This window comes from Pristiophorus japonicus, unplaced genomic scaffold, assembly GCF_044704955.1.
Source record: "Pristiophorus japonicus isolate sPriJap1 unplaced genomic scaffold, sPriJap1.hap1 HAP1_SCAFFOLD_2254, whole genome shotgun sequence".
Taxonomy (NCBI): Eukaryota; Metazoa; Chordata; class Chondrichthyes; family Pristiophoridae; genus Pristiophorus; species Pristiophorus japonicus.
In genome coordinates, this window is record NW_027251967.1 from 12177 (window position 1) to 33112 (window position 20936).

Here is a 20936-nt window from a genome sequence, read left to right on the forward strand (position 1 = left end):
TTTATTAACTGCTTTGTTAACATGTCCTGCCACCTTCAAAGATTTGTGCACAAGCACCCCCAGGTCTCTGTTCTTGCACCCCTTCTAAAATTGTATCATTTAGCTTGTATTGTCTCTCCTCATTCTTCCTACCAAAATGTATTACCTCACACTTTTCTGTGTTGAACTTGGCTTCTAACACCGTTGTTAAAGAGTTCAGACTCCTTCACCAATCTGGCGACAGACACCCTGACAGTGATAAATCTCGGACCTTTCAGTAAGCATTTTTCCTTCAGTGAAAAAAGGGCTGACTAACACTTTGCTCCTTCTGATTTCGACAGATGGCTAAAAAGGAGGACGATCTAGACGTGCTGCTCCCAAACTGGTCAGGAGCAGCTGCACACGGGTTCAGTATAAGTGGTAGTGATGATGGGATCTTCATCAAGGATGTGGTGCAGAATTCCCCAGTAGGAAAGAGTGGAGTGATGAAGGAAGGTATGGTCCCGGCTTCTCAACTAGTCTTCCTTTCTCACACCGCACCCTAGTAGTTAAGGTTGAAATGGAACACTCTGAACTGATGGTCTTAAGCAAAGGCAGCCTCTACGTCCCACATTTTATTGTGCAATTTGTTCAAATAAATTAAAAATTCATAATTACCTTCACTCTTAGAGAATTTGCTGTGAGTAATTTAAAAATAAGCAGCTTATTAAAAATCCTATAGGTGCTCAGAAACCTCTTCTGGGTTCGTACAGTCCCATAGTCACAGAATTTAAGATATACTGATGGATCTTCCACAGCTGTACTTATTGTAAATTGGATGATGTACTGCTTTATAAGGACATGAATGTTACACTATATATTATACATTTTTTTTTACTATGGTAGCGATGCCCCTTTAAAGCTACAAGGTTCAAGTATTGTTAAGTAAATGCAGGCTGAGGTCACTCGGAGAATAATTGCTGCTTTGTCAGGGAACTTTGAAATCTGTTAGTCAGATTCAAGCTCTAGCTCAAAGGTATGCATCATGATAAGATTGTTTTCTACGTCGGCCTCTATGTCACTTGTATCAGTAAGTTTAAATTATTAATTTTCCGCTGCTAATGGACAAAAGGAACTAAGATGTTTTGTCAAAGTGTAAGAAATAAGTATGAATTAACGGGTAATTGTTGCTTTTTTTAAATTTCTACGGACAACTTTCTTTCTGAAGACACTGACTCATGCTCAAAGTACCAGTCTGCCTCTGGTACTGTACACAGGTGACTACTTTTCATATGTGCACTCAGACAATGAGTGTTGGCAAGCTATTTGACTGTGACTGGAGGGGGAGGCTGGGTGGAGGGGGGAGGTGGGGGGGGAAGGTATCACAGCCAATTTTGTCCTCAACTAATATCCAGAAACACATGCACTTTCCAGCACTGAATAGAATTCAGCCACATGAATACTGGGGCACTGACGCCAATTATAACATCACTGCTGCCCCCTCAGCTAAGATCAAACCCAAGATAGTCCTGTGTCTCAGTTCCACATTGGACAGTGCACTCACCAGGTGAGCTTTGGTAGTTTCTGTCCATAGCACCCTTGTTCCTTTTGTGCAGCCTGCTGTTGTCTAACTCACTGGCTGAGCTAGGCTTTTACCATCACTATTTCAAGCCTCAACACTTTGACAACCTGAAAGGCGCTATGTAAATATGAGCTCTTTTTCCCTTTCCTTTTCAGGTGACCAAATCGTGAGTGCAACTATTTACTTTGATGAAATGGGATACGAAGAAGCACAGAAAATACTACGGACAGTGGACCGACACACTGTGGGACTGAAGTTACATCGGAAAGGAGAAAAGCTTTCTCCTGGGGGAAGTTATTCTTGGGACCCCGATCGGCTTGGGGCTACAAGTCCAGATGCTGTACTGGTACGTGCAGTGTTGAGTAAAGTCACATTAAAAGGAAGCTTATTTTTAAACAAGTTGGTATTACAGGATACCACCACCTTTATAATGCATAACTGCTTCAAGAGTAGGTCTGAAGTAGACCAGAGCCACCGGTGCTGTGGAATCTGCCCATTTACATTGTATGGCACATTTCGTGGCACAAGAGCAGCCAGCACATGCAGGTCTAGCATTTGAAAGTGGCATTTAGCAGATTTATTTTCTGGCTGCTTGACGTTAGCTGGTAAGAATGTGGGGTTGATCTATGAAATAAAGGACAGGCAGACTCCCTGATGTGATGCACACCAGGAAGGATCAAGATTCCCTCATGGTCTGTGCTGAGTTAGCTGATCTCAACTAGGACAGTGCTTGGGGTCACTACAGTTGGTCTCGGTGCCTAGGATTGGGGGAGGGGAAATTGGCCAGGGTTCCTACTCCTGATTGAAATAAGCAACATCTACTGGAAGTATGCATGCGGACAGGATCGGGCTTGGCTGTGATGCCATCACAGTTGGATAGTCTGCTCACCCACAGCCAAACAAAACATAATAGTTGGCAACTTGAGTGAAGTACCAGATGGTAAGTAAGGGACACAGCGCCTCCTGGAGGGAGGGGAGAAAATTGTAGAGAAAAACATTAAAAGAAATAAAGGAGGGAGTTTATGGCCTAAAATCCTGTTCCCAAAAATTCCTATGTTCTTCCCCAATAACTGGAGAAGCAAGGACTTACCGTTTCCTCTGCTACTAATGCTGCCCTCTGGAGGCACCAGTGAAAAGCACCTCTTCAGTAGAGTTTCAATGCTCACATGGGTGGTTACACCTCCTCATTTACCTTACAATGCTGCCACAGGTGACAGCTGTAAGTTAAAGGTACTGTAATATAACACACAGCTTTTTTACATCTTTCTCTGTAAAAACAGAATTCCTGACTAATCCCACACTGCTTATCGCACTTCACTAACATCCGTGCATATTTCACGTCAACTTTTTCTGTTATAAATTCATATATCCACATTTAAATGGAGACTGCCAATGTAAAGTTATCACACAGTAATTACACCCTCCCGCCGCAGCATCATGGGTAACCATCTAGTACTATATCATATTTCCCAAATAAATTTCCCCCATTTTCTCTATGTCTCTCCTGAAGGAACTGATTTTTCCTGAGGCAAGGGATCCTCCGTACCTCACTCAAGGGCTATTTGACATTTTTAAGGCAAAAAAAACAGCAGCAACATCTCGCATTTATAGAAATACCTTTAAACGTAGAAAACCTCTTGAGGCACTTCGTATTGGAGAATACAGATGCCGAGCAATAGGGGATAGTTAGAAGAGCTCACTGAAAGCGGTTTTTAAAAGGCTTTTAAATGTGTGGAGAAAGGTAGCAAGGTAGAGGGCTGTAAGGAGAGTGTAGCCCTGAGAGGCTTGAAGGCTCGACCACTGCGCGTGGAAAGGTGGGCAGGTGGAGAGTGGTAAGGAAGGAAGTACTGGAGACTGGATTTAGAACACCATAGGACGTACAATGAGACATAAGACTAGGAGGTGGGTGCGTCAAGATAATGAATATTGGTAGGATGTTCAACTTTGGGCAAGGGAGGACATCACAGCTAAGCTTGTTCCTATCCTCATTGGATGTGCACACATATGCTCTTCAACAGAATCACTGGACAGGGAGCAGAGTGGGTATACTGGTTGACCTTTTTTTCCCTTCCTAGCTCTTGCACTGCCACACTAGCTGAATTCAGCTAGCTCAACACAGGCCTGAAACTTGGACTTTCCTGGCCTACATGGGAGCTTAACAGTTTCTCTTAAGTAAAAACTAAAGTATGAAGCTGGATATGACACAGATTTTCTATTTCCTCTAGAGTGGAGATGATGAAGACTATCAGAGGATTTTCAGAACAAAAATCAAGCCTCGTCTGAAGTCAGAAGATGGTATTGAGGCATCAGATCAAGGTGACAGATCTTCCAGTGTACATATCACCAGAAAGGTCATTACACGTAAAGTTCATACATCCGGCCCCACAGTCATGACAGACATGGACATCCAGAATCCAGACTTTAAAATAAAAGTTCCAAGATATGAGCAAGTCACCGTTGAGCGATCAGGACCAAAACTGGAAACGTCAGAGATGGATGTAGATGTTAATCTCTCGGGCACTGAAGGTCTGCACTTTCCAATGGGAGACAGCCAGCGGACAACACACACAATGCACATTGTGAAAACAAAAGTTGTAGAGGTATCTGGACCGGATACAGAACATGGACAGACTACGTTTCATATGCCCCAGATCAATTTATCAGGAGGAACAGTGCAAACATCAGATTTTGATGTCAGACATGCAAAGACAAATGTGGATTTTTCTGCACCAAAAGTTACAACAGATCTACAAATACCTGTTACTGATACAAGAACAAAACTGGATGTTGACATTGGAGGTTCAGATAGGAAAACCAAAATGCCTTCAATCAAGATGCCGGAGTTGAGTATTTCTGGGTCAAAAGTGAGAGGTCCAGTTGTTGATATTCAGACAAGTATAGCAAAAACAGACATTTCTGTTCCCAACATCGAAGCCGATCTAAATACATCTGGAAATCATGATTTAAAAGGTCCAAAGATTGATGTTCAAACATCAAAAATACATGTTGATGGTTCAGGTTTCAATGCGCAAGATGGGAAACTAAGTATCAAAACGAAGACACCAAACTTCAATATTTCAGGTTCCAATGTGAAAGAGATTCCAAATGCCCAAGTCACAACCAAGTGGACGAAAGTAGAAGGACCAAATCTGAACATCGGCGCCAACTTTCCCGAGGCAGATGTTAAGCTGTCTGGACCAAAGATAGAAGGCGGTGTTCAGATACCTGATGTAGATCTGGATGGTGAAGGAGGTGCTGGTAAAATCAAAGCCCCTCAATTTAAAATGCCGGGATTCAGTGTCTCAGGAACGACGATTCAAAAGCCTGATTTTGATCTGGAAGTCAAAGGCCCAAAAGTGACAGGAGATGTTGATGTCCCTGATGTTAATATGGAGAGTGCTAAATTGAAAATGCCAGGAATCAGTATGTCAGGACCCAAAATCCAAAAGCCAGATTTTCATTTACACCTCAAAGGTACAAAAGAGACAGGAGATTTTGACGCCCCTGACATCAATCTAGAGGGTGACATCACAGGCCCAATTATGAATATTAAAGGTCCCAAAGTAGATATCGAGGGAACTGATGTAAAAGGAAGTGGGCTCAAGTTTTCAACGCCTTCAATAGATATGCCCAAAATTAAGGCTCCAGATTTTGATTCGAGTTTTAAAGGCCCAAAGCTGAAAGGGGCTCAGGATATTAATCTTCCTGCTCGAAATATAACGGGAGAGATCAAACGTCCAAAGGTAGATGTACATGCACCAGAAGTTCAACTAGGGGATGGAAGTCAACAAATTGAGATGCCTAAGTTCAGATTGCCCAAATTCCAAATGGGTGGAGGTAAAGTAGAGGGATCAGATCTAGACATTGATGCTAACCTTCCCAAAGCAGATGTTAAGCTATCTGGGCAAAAGATAGAAGGAGGTGTTGAAATACCTGATGTAGATTTGGATCTTGGAGGAGGTTCTGGTAAAATCAAAGGCTCTAAATTTAAAATGCCGGGATTTACTATCTCAGGACCCAAGTTCAATAAGCCTGATTTTGATCTGGAGTTCAAAGGTTCAAAAGTGAGTGGAGACGTTGATGTCACTGATGTTCATCTGGAGGGTGACATCAAGGGCCCAAATGTGAATATTAAAGGTCCTAAACTAGATATCAAGGGACCTGATGTCAAAGGAAGTCGGTCCAAGTTTTCAGTGCCTTCCATGCAGATGCCCAACATAAAGGCTCCAGACATTGATTTGAATTTTAAAGGCACAAAAGTGAAAGGCGACCATGATATTAACCTTCCTTCTGCAGATATAGGGGGAGAGATCAAAGGACCAAAGCTAGATGTAGATGTAGATATGCCAGAGGCTGACATTGAAGGCAGCAGTGGAAGGTTCCAAATGCCTAAATTCAGATTGCCCAAATTCCAAATGGGTGGAGGTAAAGTAGAGCGACCAGATCTAGACATTGATGCTAACCTTCCCAAAGCAGATGTTAAGCTATCTGGGCCAAAGATAGAAGGAGGTGTTGAAGTACCTGACGTAGATTTGGATGTTGAAGGAGGTTCTGGTAAAATCAAAGGCCCTAAATTTAAAATGCCGGGTTTCAATATCTCAGGACCCACGTTCCATAAGCCTGATATTGATCTACACCTCAGAGGTCCAAAAGTGAGCGGAGGTGTTGATGTCCCTGATGTTAATCTGGAGGGTGACATCGAAGGCCCAAATATGAATATTAAAGGTCCTAAACTAGATATCGAGGGACCTGATGTAAAAGGAAGTGGGCCCAAGTTTTCAATGCCTTCCATAAATTTGCCCAACATCAAGGCTCCAGAATTGGACTTGAGTCTTAAAGGCCCAAAAGTGAAAGGCAACCAGGATATTAACCTTCCTTCTGCAAACATAGGGGGAGAGATCAAAGGACCAAAGTTAGATGTAGATGTAGATATGCCAGAGGCTGACATTGAAGGCAGCAGTGGAAGATTCCAAATGCCTAAATTCAGATTGCCCAAATTCCAAATGGGTGGAGGTAAAGTAGAGGGACCAGATCTAGACATTGATGCTAACCTTCCCAAAGCAGATGTTAAGCTATCTGGGCCAAAGATAGAAGGAGGTGTTGAAGTACCTGACGTAGATTTGGATGTTGAAGGACGTTCTGGTAAAATCAAAGACCCTAAATTTAAGATGCCGGGTTTCAATATCTCAGGACCCACGTTCCATAAGCCTGATATTGATCTACACCTCAGAGGTCCAAAATTGAGCGGAGATGTTGCTGTCCCTGATGTTAATCTGGAGGGTGACGTCAAAGGCCCAAATGTGAATATTAAAGGTCCTAAACTAGATATCGAGGGACCTGATGTAAAAGGAAGTGTGCCCAAGTTTTCAATGCCTTCCATACATTTCCCCAAAGTTAAGGCTCCAGAAATTGATTTGAATCTTAAAGGTCCAAAAGTTAAAGGTGACCATGATATTAACCTTCCTTCTGCAGATATAGAGGGAGAGATCAAAGGACCAAAGCTAGATGTAGATGTAGATATGCCAGAGGCTGACCTTGAAGGCGGCAGTGGAAGGTTCCACATGCCTAAATTCAGATTGCCCAAATTCCAAATGGGTGGAGGTAAAGTAGAGGGACCAGATCTAGACATTGATGCTAACCTTCCCAAAGCAGATGTAAAGCTATCTGTGCCAAATATAGAAGGAGGTGTTGAAGTACCTGACATAGATTTGGATGTTGAAGCAGGTTCTGGTAAAATCAAAGGCCCTAAATTTAAGATTCCGGGTTTCAATATCTCAGGACCCACGTTCCAAAAGCCTGATATTGATCTACACCTCAGAGGTCCAAAAGTGAGCGCAGATGTTGATGTCCCTGATGTTAATCTGGAGGGTGACATCAAAGGCCCAAATATGAATATTAAAGGTCCTAAACTAGATATCGAGGGACCTGATGTAAAAGGAAGTGGGCCCAAGATTTCAATGCCTTCCATAAATTTGCCCAGCTTCAAGGCTCCAGAATTGGACATGAGTCTGAAAGGCCCAAAAGTTAAAGGCGACCATGATATTAACCTTCCTTCTGAAAACATAGGGGGAGAGATCAAGGGACCAAAGCTCGATGTAGATGTAGATATGCCAGAGGCTGACACTGAAGGCAGCAGTGGAAGGTTCCACATGCCTAAATTCAGATTGCCCAAATTCCAAATGGGTGGAGGTAAAGTAGAGGGACCAGATCTAGACATTGATGCTAACCTTCCCAAAGCAGATGTTAAGCTATCTGGGCCAAAGATAGAAGGAGGTGTTGAAGTACCTGACGTAGATTTGGATGTTGAAGGAGGTTCTGGTAAAATCAGAGGCCCTAAATTTAAGATGCCGGGTTTCAATATCTCAGGACCCACGTTCCATAAGCCTGATATTGATCTACACCTCAGAGGTCCAAAGATGAGTGGAGATGTTAATGTCCCTGATGTTAATCTGGAGGGTGACATCAAAGGCCCAAATATGAATATTAAAGGTCCTAAACTAGATATCAAGGGACCTGATGTAAAAGGAAGTGGGCCCAAGTTTTCAATGCCATCCATAAATTTGCCCAGCATTAGGGCTCCAGAATTTGACTTGAATTTTAAAGGCCCAAAAGGGAAAGGTGACCACGATATTAACCTTCCTTCTGCAGATATAAGGGGAGAGATCAAGGGACAAAAGCTAGATGTAGATGTAGATATGCCAGAGGCTGACATTGAAGGCAGCAGTGGAAGATTCCAAATGCCTAAGTTCAGATTGCCCAAATTTCAAATGGGTGGAGGTAAAGTAGAGGGACCAGATCTAGACATTGATGCTAACCTTCCCAAAGCAGATGTTAAGCTATCTGGGCCAAAGATAGAAGGAGGTGTTGAAATACCTGATGTAGATTTGGATGTTGAAGGAGGTTCTGGTAAAATCAAAGGCCCTAAATTTAAAATGCCAGGTTTCAACATCTCAGGACCCACGTTCCATAAGCCTGATATTGATCTACACCTTAGAGGTCCAAAAATGAGCGGAAATGTTGATGTCCCTGATGTTAATCTGGAGAGTGACATCAAAGGCTCAAATGTGAATATTAAAGGTCCTAAACTAGATATCGAGGGACCTGATGTAAAAGGAAGTGGGCCCAAGTTTTCAATGCCATCCATAAATCTGCCCAGCTTCAAGGCTCCAGAATTGGACTTGAGTCTTAAAGGTCCAAAAGTTAAAGGCGACCATGATATTAACCTTCCTTCTGCAAATATAGGGGGAGAGATCAAAGGACCGAAGCTAGATGTAGATGTAGATATGCCAGAGGCTGACATTGAAGGCGGCAGTGGAAGGTTCCACATGCCTAAATTCAGATTGCCCAAATTCCAAATGGGTGGAGGAAAAGCAGAAGGACCAGATCTAGACATTGATGCTAACCTTCCCAAAGCAGATGTTGAGCTATCTGGGCCAAAGATAGAAGGAGGTGTTGAAGTACCTGACGTAGATTTGGATGTTGAAGGAGGTTCTGGTAAAATCAGAGGCCCTAAATTTAAGATGCCGGGTTTCAATATCTCAGGACCCACGTTCCATAAGCCTGATATTGATCTACACCTCAGAGGTCCAAAAGTGAGTGGAGGTGTTGATGTCCCTGATGTTAATCTGGAGGGTGACATCAAAGGCCCGAATGTGAATATTAAAGGTCCTAAACTAGATATCGAGGGACCTGATGTAAAAGGAAGTGGACCCAAGTTTTCAATGCCTTCCATACATTTTCCCAAAATTAAGGCTCCAGAAATTGACTTGAGTCTTAAAGGCCCAAAAGTTAAAGGCGACCATGAGATTAACCTTCCTTCTACAGATATAGGGGGCGAGATCAAAGGACCAAAGCTAGATGTAGATGTAGATATGCCAGAGGCTGACATTGAAGGCAGCAGTGGAAGGTTTCACATGCCTAAATTCAGATTGCCCAAATTCCAAATGGGTGGAGGTAAAGTAGAGGGACCAGATCTAGACATTGATGCTAACCTTCCCGAAGCAGATGTTAAGCTATCTGGGCCAAAGATAGAAGGAGGTGTTGAAGTACCTGACATAGATTTGGATGTTGACGGAAGTTCTGGTAAAATCAAAGGCCCTAAATTTAAGATGCCGGGTTTCAATATCTCAGGACCCACGTTCCATAAGCCTGATATTGATCTACACCTCAGAGGTCCAAAGATGAGTGGAGATGTTAATGTCCCTGATGTTAATCTGGAGGGTGACATCAAAGGCCCAAATATGAATATTAAAGGTCCTAAACTAGATATCAAGGGACCTGATGTAAAAGGAAGTGGGCCCAAGTTTTCAATGCCATCCATAAATTTGCCCAGCATTAGGGCTCCAGAATTTGACTTGAATTTTAAAGGCCCAAAAGGGAAAGGTGACCACGATATTAACCTTCCTTCTGCAGATATAGGAGGAGAGATCAAGGGACAAAAGCTAGATGTAGATGTAGATATGCCAGAGGCTGACATTGAAGGCAGCAGTGGAAGATTCCAAATGCCTAAGTTCAGATTGCCCAAATTTCAAATGGGTGGAGGTAAAGCAGAAGGACCAGATCTAGACATTGATGCTAACCTTCCCAAAGCAGATGTTAAGCTATCTGGGCCAAAGATAGAAGGAGGTGTTGAAATACCTGATGTAGATTTGGATGTTGAAGGAGGTTCTGGTAAAATCAAAGGCCCTAAATTTAAAATGCCAGGTTTCAACATCTCAGGACCCACGTTCCATAAGCCTGATATTGATCTACACCTCAGAGGTCCAAAAATGAGCGGAAATGTTGATGTCCCTGATGTTAATCTGGAGAGTGACATCAAAGGCTCAAATGTGAATATTAAAGGTCCTAAACTAGATATCGAGGGACCTGATGTAAAAGGAAGTGGGCCCAAGTTTTCAATGCCATCCATAAATCTGCCCAGCTTCAAGGCTCCAGAATTGGACTTGAGTCTTAAAGGTCCAAAAGTTAAAGGCGACCATGATATTAACCTTCCTTCTGCAAATATAGGGGGAGAGATCAAAGGACCTAAGCTAGATGTAGATGTAGATATGCCAGAGGCTGACATTGAAGGCGGCAGTGGAAGGTTCCACATGCCTAAATTCAGATTGCCCAAATTCCAAATGGGTGGAGGAAAAGCAGAAGGACCAGATCTAGACATTGATGCTAACCTTCCCAAAGCAGATGTTGAGCTATCTGGGCCAAAGATAGAAGGAGGTGTTGAAGTACCTGACGTAGATTTGGATGTTGAAGGAGGTTCTGGTAAAATCAGAGGCCCTAAATTTAAGATGCCGGGTTTCAATATCTCAGGACCCACGTTCCATAAGCCTGATATTGATCTACACCTCAGAGGTCCAAAAGTGAGTGGAGGTGTTGATGTCCCTGATGTTAATCTGGAGGGTGACATCAAAGGCCCGAATGTGAATATTAAAGGTCCTAAACTAGATATCGAGGGACCTGATGTAAAAGGAAGTGGACCCAAGTTTTCAATGCCTTCCATACATTTTCCCAAAATTAAGGCTCCAGAAATTGACTTGAGTCTTAAAGGCCCAAAAGTTAAAGGCGACCATGAGATTAACCTTCCTTCTGCAGATATAGGGGGCGAGATCAAAGGACCAAAGCTAGATGTAGATGTAGATATGCCAGAGGCTGACATTGAAGGCAGCAGTGGAAGGTTCCACATGCCTAAATTCAGATTGCCCAAATTCCAAATGGGTGGAGGTAAAGTAGAGGGACCAGATCTAGACATTGATGCTAACCTTCCCGAAGCAGATGTTAAGCTATCTGGGCCAAAGATAGAAGGAGGTGTTGAAGTACCTGACGTAGATTTGGATGTTGACGGAAGTTCTGGTAAAATCAAAGGCCCTAAATTTAAGATGCCGGGTTTCAATATCTCAGGACCCACGTTCCATAAGCCTGATATTGATCTACACCTCAGAGGTCCAAAGATGAGTGGAGATGTTAATGTCCCTGATGTTAATCTGGAGGGTGACATCAAAGGCCCAAATATGAATATTAAAGGTCCTAAACTAGATATCAAGGGACCTGATGTAAAAGGAAGTGGGCCCAAGTTTTCAATGCCATCCATAAATTTGCCCAGCATTAGGGCTCCAGAATTTGACTTGAATTTTAAAGGCCCAAAAGGGAAAGGTGACCACGATATTAACCTTCCTTCTGCAGATATAGGAGGAGAGATCAAGGGACAAAAGCTAGATGTAGATGTAGATATGCCAGAGGCTGACATTGAAGGCAGCAGTGGAAGATTCCAAATGCCTAAGTTCAGATTGCCCAAATTTCAAATGGGTGGAGGTAAAGCAGAAGGACCAGATCTAGACATTGATGCTAACCTTCCCAAAGCAGATGTTAAGCTATCTGGGCCAAAGATAGAAGGAGGTGTTGAAATACCTGATGTAGATTTGGATGTTGAAGGAGGTTCTGGTAAAATTAAAGGCCCTAAATTTAAAATGCCAGGTTTCAACATCTCAGGACCCACGTTCCATAAGCCTGATATTGATCTACACCTCAGAGGTCCAAAAATGAGCGGAAATGTTGATGTCCCTGATGTTAATCTGGAGAGTGACATCAAAGGCCCAAATGTGAATATTAAAGGTCCTAAACTAGATATCGAGGGACCTGATGTAAAAGGAAGTGGGCCCAAGTTTTCAATGCCATCCATAAATCTGCCCAGCTTCAAGGCTCCAGAATTGGACTTGAGTCTTAAAGGTCCAAAAGTTAAAGGCGACCATGATATTAACCTTCCTTCTGCAAATATAGGGGGAGAGATCAAAGGACCTAAGCTAGATGTAGATGTAGATATGCCAGAGGCTGACATTGAAGGCAGCAGTGGAAGGTTCCACATGCCTAAATTCAGATTGCCCAAATTCCAAATGGGTGGAGGTAAAGCAGAAGGACCAGATCTAGACATTGATGCTAACCTTCCCAAAGCAGATGTTGAGCTATCTGGGCCTAAGATAGAAGGAGGTGTTGAAGTACCTGACGTAGATTTGGATGTTGAAGGAGGTTCTGGTAAAATCAGAGGCCCTAAATTTAAGATGCCGGGTTTCAATATCTCAGGACCCACGTTCCATAAGCCTGATATTGATCTACACCTCAGAGGTCCAAAAGTGAGTGGAGGTGTTGATGTCCCTGATGTTAATCTGGAGGGTGACATCAAAGGCCCGAATGTGAATATTAAAGGTCCTAAACTAGATATCGAGGGACCTGATGTAAAAGGAAGTGGACCCAAGTTTTCAATGCCTTCCATACATTTTCCCAAAATTAAGGCTCCAGAAATTGACTTGAGTCTTAAAGGTCCAAAAGTTAAAGGCGACCATGATATTAACCTTCCTTCTGCAGATATAGGGGGCGAGATCAAAGGACCAAAGCTAGATGTAGATGTAGATATGCCAGAGGCTGACATTGAAGGCAGCAGTGGAAGGTTCCACATGCCTAAATTCAGATTGCCCAAATTCCAAATGGGTGGAGGTAAAGTAGAGGGACCAGATCTAGACATTGATGCTAACATTCCCAAAGCAGATGTTAAGCTACCTGGGCCAAAGATAGAAGGAGGTGTTGAAGTACCTGACGTAGATTTGGATGTTGAAGGAGGTTCTGGTAAAATCAGAGGCCCTAAATTTAAGATGCCGGGATTCAAGATCTCAGGACCCACGTTCCATAAGCCTGATTTTAATTTGGAGCTCAAAGGTCCAAAAGTGAGTGCAGATGTTGATGTCCCAGATGTTAATCTGGAGGGTGACATCAAAGGCCCAAATGTGAATATTAAAGGTCCTAAACTAGATATTGAGGGACCTGATGTAAAAGGAAGTGGGCCCAAGTTTTCAATGCCTTCCATACAGTTGCCCAGCATTCAGGCTCCAGAATTTGACTTGGGTCTTAAAGGCCCAAAACTAAAAGGTGACCATGATATTGATGTTCCGTCTGCTAGTTTAGAGGGAGAGATTAAAGGACCAAAGGTAGATGTAGACGTAGATATTCCAGAGGCTGACATTGAAGGCGGCAGTGGATGGTTCCACATGCCTAAATTCAAGTTGCCCAAATTCCAAATGGGTGGAGGTAAAGTAGAGGGACCAGATCTGGACATTGATGCTAACCTTCCCAAAGCAGATGTTAACCTATCTGGGCCAAAGATAGAAGGAGGTGTTGAAATACCTGATGTAGATTTGGATGTTGATGGAGGTTCTGGTAAAATCAAAGGCCCTAAATTTAAAATGCCAGGATTCAAGATCTCAGGACCCACGTTCCGTAAGCCTGATTTTGATTTGGAGTTCAAAGGTCCAAAAGTGAGTGGAGATGTTGATGTCCCTGATGTTAATCTGGAGGGTGACATCAAAGGTCCAAATGTGAATATGAAAGGTCCTAAACTAGATATCGAGGGACCTGATATAAAAGGAAGTGGGCCCAAGTTTTCAATGCCTTCCATACAATTGCCCAGCATTAAGGCTCCAGACTTTGACTTGGGTCTTAAAGGCCCAAAACTAAAAGGTGACCATGATATTGAAGTTCCGTCTGCTAGTTTAGAGGGAGAGATCAAAGGACCAAAGCTAGATATCAAGACACCAGAGGCTGACATAAAAAGTCCTAGTGGAAAGTTCCACATGCCTAAATTCAAAATGCCCAGGTTCCGAATGGGTGGACCTAAAGTAGAAGGTCCTGATCTGAATATTGATGCTAATCTTCCCGAAGCAGATGTTAAGTTATCTGGACCAAAGATAGAAGGAGGTGTTGAAATACCTGACGTAGATTTGGATGTTGAAGGAGGTTCTGGTAAAATCAAAGGCCCTAAATTTAAAATGCCGGGTTTCAATATCTCAGGACCCACGTTCCATAAGCCTGATATTGATCTACACCTGAAAAGTCCAAAAGTGAGTGGAGATGTTGATGTCCCTGATGTTAATCTGGAGGGTGACATCAAAGGCCCAAATATGAATATTAAAGGTCCTAAACTAGATAACAAGGGACCTGATGTAAAAGGAAGTGGGCCCAAGTTTTCAATGCCTTCCATAAATTTGCCCAACATCAAGGCTCCAGAATTTGATTTGAATCTTAAAAGCCCAAAAGTTAAAGGCGACCATGATATTAACCTTCCTTCTGCAGATATAGGGGGAGAGATCAAAGGACCAAAGCTGGATGTAGATGTAGATATGCCAGAGGCTGACATTGAAGGCGGTAGTGGAAGGTTCCACATGCCTAAATTCAAATTGCCCAAATTCCAAATGGGTGGAGGTAAAGTAGAGGGACCAGATGTAGACATTGATGCTAACCTTCCCAAAGCAGATGTTAAGCTATCTGGGCCAAAGATAGAAGGAGGTGTTGAAATACCTGACGTAGATTTGGATGTTGAAGGAGGTTCTGGTAAAATCAAAGGCCCTAAATTTAAGATGCCGGGTTTCAATATCTCAGGACCCACGTTCCATAAGCCTGATATTGATCTACACCTCAGAGGTCCAAAAGTGAGTGGAGATGTTAATGTTCCTGATGTTAATCTGGATGGTGACATCAAAGGCCCAAATATGAATATGAAAGGTCCTAAACTAGATATCGAGGGACCTGATGTAAAAGGAAGTGGGCCCAAGTTTTCAATGCCTTCCATAAATTTGCCCAGCATCAAGGCTCCAGAATTTGAGTTGAATATTAAAGGCCCAAAAGTGAAAGGTGACCATGATATTAACTTTCCTTCTGCAGATATAGGGGGAGAGATCAAAGGACCAAAGCTGGATGTAGATGTAGATATGCCAGAGGCTGACATTGAAGGTGGCAGTGGAAGGTTCCACATGCCTAAATTCAGATTGCCCAAATTCCAAATGGGTGGAGGTAAAGTAGAGGGACCAGATCTAGACATTGATGCTAACCTTCCCAAAGCAGATGTTAAGCTATCTGGGCCAAAGATAGAAGGAGGTGTTGAAATACCTGACGTAGATTTGGATGTTGAAGGAGGTTCTGGTAAAATCAAAGGCCCTAAATTTAAAATGCCAGGATTCAATATCTCAGGACCCACGTTCCATAAGCCTGATATTGATCTTCACCTGAACAGTCCAAAAGTGAGCGGAGATGTTGCTGTCCCTGATGTTAATCTGGAGGGTGACATCAAAGGCCCAAATATGAATATTAAAGGTCCTAAACTAGATATCGAGGGACCTGATGTAAAAGGAAGTGGGCCCAAGTTTTCAATGCCTTCCATAAATATGCCCAGCATCAAGGCTCCAGAATTTGACTTGAGTCTTAAAGGCCCAAAAGTGAAAGGCGACCATGATATTAACCTTCCTTCTGCAGATATAGGGGGAGAGATCAAAGGACCAAAGCTAGATGTAGATGTAGATATGCCAGAGGCTGACATTGAAGGCGGCAGTGGAAGGTTCCACATGCCTAAATTCAGATTGCCCAAATTCCAAATGGGTGGAGGTAAAATAGAGGGACCAGATCTAGACATTGATGCTAACCTTCCCAAAGCAGATGTTAAGCTATCTGGGCCAAAGATAGAAGGAGGTGTTGAAGTACCTGACGTAGATTTGGATGTTGAAGGAGGTTCTGGTAAAATCAGAGGCCCTAAATTTAAGATGCCGGGTTTCAATATCTCAGGACCCACGTTCCATAAGCCTGATATTGATCTGCACGTCAGAAGTCCAAAAGTGAGCGGAGATGTTGATATCCCTGATGTTAATCTGGAGGGTGACATCAAAGGCCCAAATGTGAATATTAAAGGTCCTAAACTAGATATCGAGGGACCTGATATGAAGGGAAGTGGACCCAAGTTTTCAATGCCTTCCATAAATTTGCCCAGCATCAAGGCTCCAGAATTGGACTTGAGTCTTAAAGGCCCAAAAGTGAAAGGTGGCCATGATATTAACCTTCCTTCTGCAAATATAGGGGGAGAGATCAAAGGACCTAAGATAGATGTAGACGTAGATATGCCAGAGGCTGACATTGAAGGCGGCAGTGGAAGGTTCCAAATGCCTAAGTTCAGATTGCCCAAATTCCAAATGGGTGGAGGTAAAGTAGAGGGACCAGATCTAGACATTGATGCTAACCTTCCCAAAGCAGATGTTAAGCTATCTGGGCCAAAGATAGAAGGAGGTGTTGAAGTACCTGACGTAGATTTGGATGTTGAAGGAGGTTCTGGTAAAATCAAAGGCCCTAAATTTAAATTGCCGGGATTCAAGATCTCAGGACCTAAGTTCCATAAGCCTGATTTTGATTTGGAGCTCAAAGGTCCAAAAGTGAGCGGAGATATTATTGACCCTGATGTGAATCTGGAGGGTGACATCAAAGGCCCAAATTTGACTATTAAAGGTCCTAAACTAGATCGCGAATTAACATTTGGCGACCATGATATTGACCTTCCTTCTGCCAGTATAGGGGGAGAGATCAAAGGACCAAAGATAGATGTAGATATGCCAGAGGGCGAGATAAAAAGTCCTAGTGGAAAGTTCCACATGCCTAAATTCAAAATGCCCAGTTTCCGAATGGGTGGACCTAAAGTAGAAGGTCCAGATCTGAATATTGATGCTAATCTTCCCGAGGCAGATGTTAAGCTATCCGGACCAAAGATAGAAGGAGATGTTGAAATACCTGACGTAGATTTGGGTCTTGATGGAGGTTCGAGCAAAATCAAAGGCCCTAAATTTAAAATGCCGGGTTTCGGTATCTCAGCACCCACGTTCCATAAGCCTGATTTTGATCTGGAGCTCAAAGGTCCAAAAGTGAGCGGAGATGTTGATGTCCCTGATGTAAATCTGGAGGGTGGTATCAAAGGCCCTAAGTTTAAAATGCCAGATTTCAATATCTCAGCACCCAAGATCCAAAAGCCTGATTTTAATCTACACTTCAAAGGTCCAAAACTGACAGGAGATGTTGATGCCCCTGATGTTAATCTGGAGGGTGACATCAAGGGCCCAAATGTGAATATTAAAGGTCCCAAACTAGATATCGAGGGACCTGATGTCAAAGGAAGTGGGTCCAAGTTTTCAATGCCTTCCCTACATCTGCCCAACATAAAGGCTCCAGAACTTGATTTGAGTTTCAAGGGCCCAAAGCTTAAAGGAGATCAAGATATTGACATTTCTTCACCAAATATAGAGGGAGAAATCAAAGGACCAAAGGTAGATGTAGAAACACCTGATGTTGACCTGGAGGGTGCACATGGACAGTTCCGCATGCCAAAAATCAAATTGCCCAAATTCCAAATGGGGGGAGCTAAAGTAGAAGGTCCAGATCTGAATATTGATGCCAAGCTTCCCGAGGCAGATGTTAATATATCTGGACCAAAGATAAAAAGCGGGGTTGAAGTACCTGAGGTAGATATGGATGCTGACGGTAAAATCAAAGGCCCTGGATTTCAAATGCCAGGATTTAATATCTCGTTACCCAAAGTTAAAGCTCCTAACTTTGATCTTGGGTTTAAAGGTCCAAAACTGACAGGTGATGTTGATGCTCCTGACATTAATATGGAGGGTGACATCAAAGGCCCAAATTTTGATATTAAAGGTCCTAAAGTAGATATCAAGGGGCCTGACATGAACTTTGAGGGGCCTGATGTAAAAGGAAATGGTCACAAGTTTTCGCTGCCTTCATTGGGCATTTCAGCTCCCAATATATCTTCACCAGACATGAATGTTGACTTCAAAGGCCCAAAACTGGAAGGTACTGTTGATATTAAATCTCCAAATTTTGGTATGGGTGTTAGTGCACCTGAATTGGATACAGATAGTCAAGGAGTACATCTGAAAATGCCAAGAGTGAAGGCGCCAAAATTTGGATTTGGAATGAAAGGGCCACAAGGAGACATAAATGCTCCATCTCTTGATATGACAGGTCCTGATGTAGATTTGAATGCTGATTCACCAGACTTAAATGTTAGCACTAAGGGGAAAAAGGGCAAATTTAAAATGCCTAAATTCAACATCAAATCGAAGAAACCTGCAGGAGATGTGAAGGTGATCGTTCCAAAGAGTGACCTTGATTTATCCAACCCAGAAGTGGATATTAAGTCCCCAGATCTAAATGTAAGCCTTGGATCATCAGATGGACAGTTAAATATCAAGCCATCAAAAGTAAAGAAACCGCGATTTGGAAAAATGAAGTTATCATTTCCAGATATTGAGTTTGATCTGGCATCACCAAAAATTAAAGGTGAACTACCTAGTCCAAAGATTGAAGGAAATTTACAAGCACCTGATATTGACTTTTCAGTTGGAGATATAAAAGGTCCACATGTTGACATTAAAGCACCTGGAATAGATGTCAACAAAGATGTTGACTTGAAAGGATCTGGTTTCAAAGCGAAAGGCACAAAATTAAAATTTCCTTCAGTGAACATCAAGTCACCCAAAATATCTGAGCCAGATTTGGATATTAATTTGAAGGGCACAAATCTGAAAGGTGAAGTATCAGGAGATGTAAAAGGCCCAACGCTCAACATAAAGAGACCAGAAATAGATTTTGACGTTGATGCTCCAAATGTTGATATTGAAAAACCAGAAGGTAAATTAAAAATGAAAATGAAGAGGCCAAAGTTTAATATTTCAGGACCTAAATTTAAAGGTTCAGGTGTGGACATTGATGTTGGTACACCAAAATTAGAGAGTGGAATTAAAGGACCCGAAGTTAACATTAATGCACCCAGTATTGATCTTCAACCCAAGATCTCTGCTCCAGATCTACATATTGATGGTCATGATGCTAAAGTAAAAGGATCAAGTTTTGAGATGCCATCATGGAAGGTTTCAGGACCCAAAATCAGCTCACCTGACTTCGATCTAAAAGGTGACATCAAAGGACCTAAAATAGACATGAAAGGACCAAAGTTGGATCTTAAGACTCCAGATGTTAATGTTGAGGGTCCAGAAGGAAAGCTGAAAATGCCTGAAATGAATATTTCTGGTACTAAACTGCAAGGTTCTGATCTGAATCTCGGCATAAATGCACCAAAGATAGGAAGTGACTTTAAGACACCAGGTTTAGATGTAAATGTTGAGACACCCGGAATGGACATAAATGCTGATGGTAAATTCAAAGGCACCCAGATTGCAATGCCATCAGTTGGTATCACAGCACCTAATTTGGACATAGATTTAAAGAAACCACAACTAAAAGGCGATGTCAATATTTCCAGTCCAAATATCAAAGGAGACTTCAGAGGACTAGATGTGAATGTAAAATGTCCCAGTGTAGATGTTGATGCTCCAGACTTTGACATTAAAGGTTCAGAAGGAAAGCTAAGGATGCCTCAGATCAACTTTCCAAAAGCTCATATTGACACTACAGGACTGAAGATAAAAGGCGACAACTCTTCAGGATTTGGGGTCACTGTGTCTGATTTCGGTATTAACGCGAAGGGACCTAAACTAGAAGGGAATTTGGATGCTGATCTTTCTGGTCCAAAGATAGACACTGACATAAAATGCCCTAAAGTAGACATTAGAGGGCCAAATGTGAAAATGGACAGACCAGACATCAACTTTGGTGGTCTAAAAGGAAAAGGTCCCAGTGTTGATTTTAATGCATCAAAAGCCAACATAGGATTTTCTGGACCAAAGTTCGAGGGCGACTTGAAGGGAGATATAAATGTCAGTGCACCAGATGTGAACCTAAGTGGTAAAGTAAAGAGCTCTGAAGTGAAAATCCCTACAGCTGATGTGAAGTTTGATGTAAAAGGCGGTGTTGGGGTGCCTGGCTCCAAAGGTGACCTGAAAGGCGCAGAGTTTGATCAAGTTCCTGACACAGGTGCAGATATTAAAACAGCAATAGCTGGTGTTTCATTGGACCAAATGAGAATACCTAAATTCAAACATTCTCAATTTCAAGCAAAAGGGCCGAATCGAGAAGGACCAGAAATGGCAATGGGTGTCAGTGTTCCAGAAACTCAGCTAAATGTTTCAGGTGCACAAGGTCCAAGTGTCAACATTAAAGGACCACAGGCAAGTGTTAACCTGCCAGAAGGTGAGATGGAAAGTTCAGGGATCAGAATAAAGAAAGGCAAAATTAAAATGCCCAAATTTAATTTCTCCAAGTCTAAAGGGAAAAGTAGTATTGAAGGATCAGAGAGTGAATTCAGTGCGTCTGGGGCCAAGATTGATATAAAGGGCTCAAAGGGTAGCTTGGGTTTCAGTGACATTGATATGGAAGGACCAGAAATTTCAGCATCTGGGAAAGGTTCCAGTCTGGACACAAGCACTTCCCCAAAAGGGAAATCAGGCACACTAGATTTCTCGTTATTTAAAAGCAAAAAGTCAGAACGTCATAGGTCGTCATCTCTGAGTGATGAGCATGAACTTTCACCTTCTTCCTCCAAGGGCAGAATAGAATTTGGAGAAGGGGCTGCGGGTGCAAAAGGCAAAAAGTCAAAGCTGAAATTTGGAACATTTGGAGGCTTCGGGGCCAAGTC

The 20936-nt window shown here is 42.6% G+C and overlaps 1 protein-coding gene across 1 annotated transcript; it reads left to right on the forward strand.

Moving 5' to 3' along the window:
- Positions 1 to 280: 280 nt before the first annotated feature.
- LOC139245619 (neuroblast differentiation-associated protein AHNAK-like) lies at positions 281 to 20928 on the forward strand (the record flags this gene model as incomplete). Its single annotated transcript, XM_070871206.1, has 3 exons — positions 281 to 474; positions 1696 to 1886; positions 3766 to 20928. Coding segments are annotated over exons 1-3 (17508 nt in total), but the record flags the coding sequence as incomplete, so codon positions are not given.
- Positions 20929 to 20936: the final 8 nt, after the last annotated feature.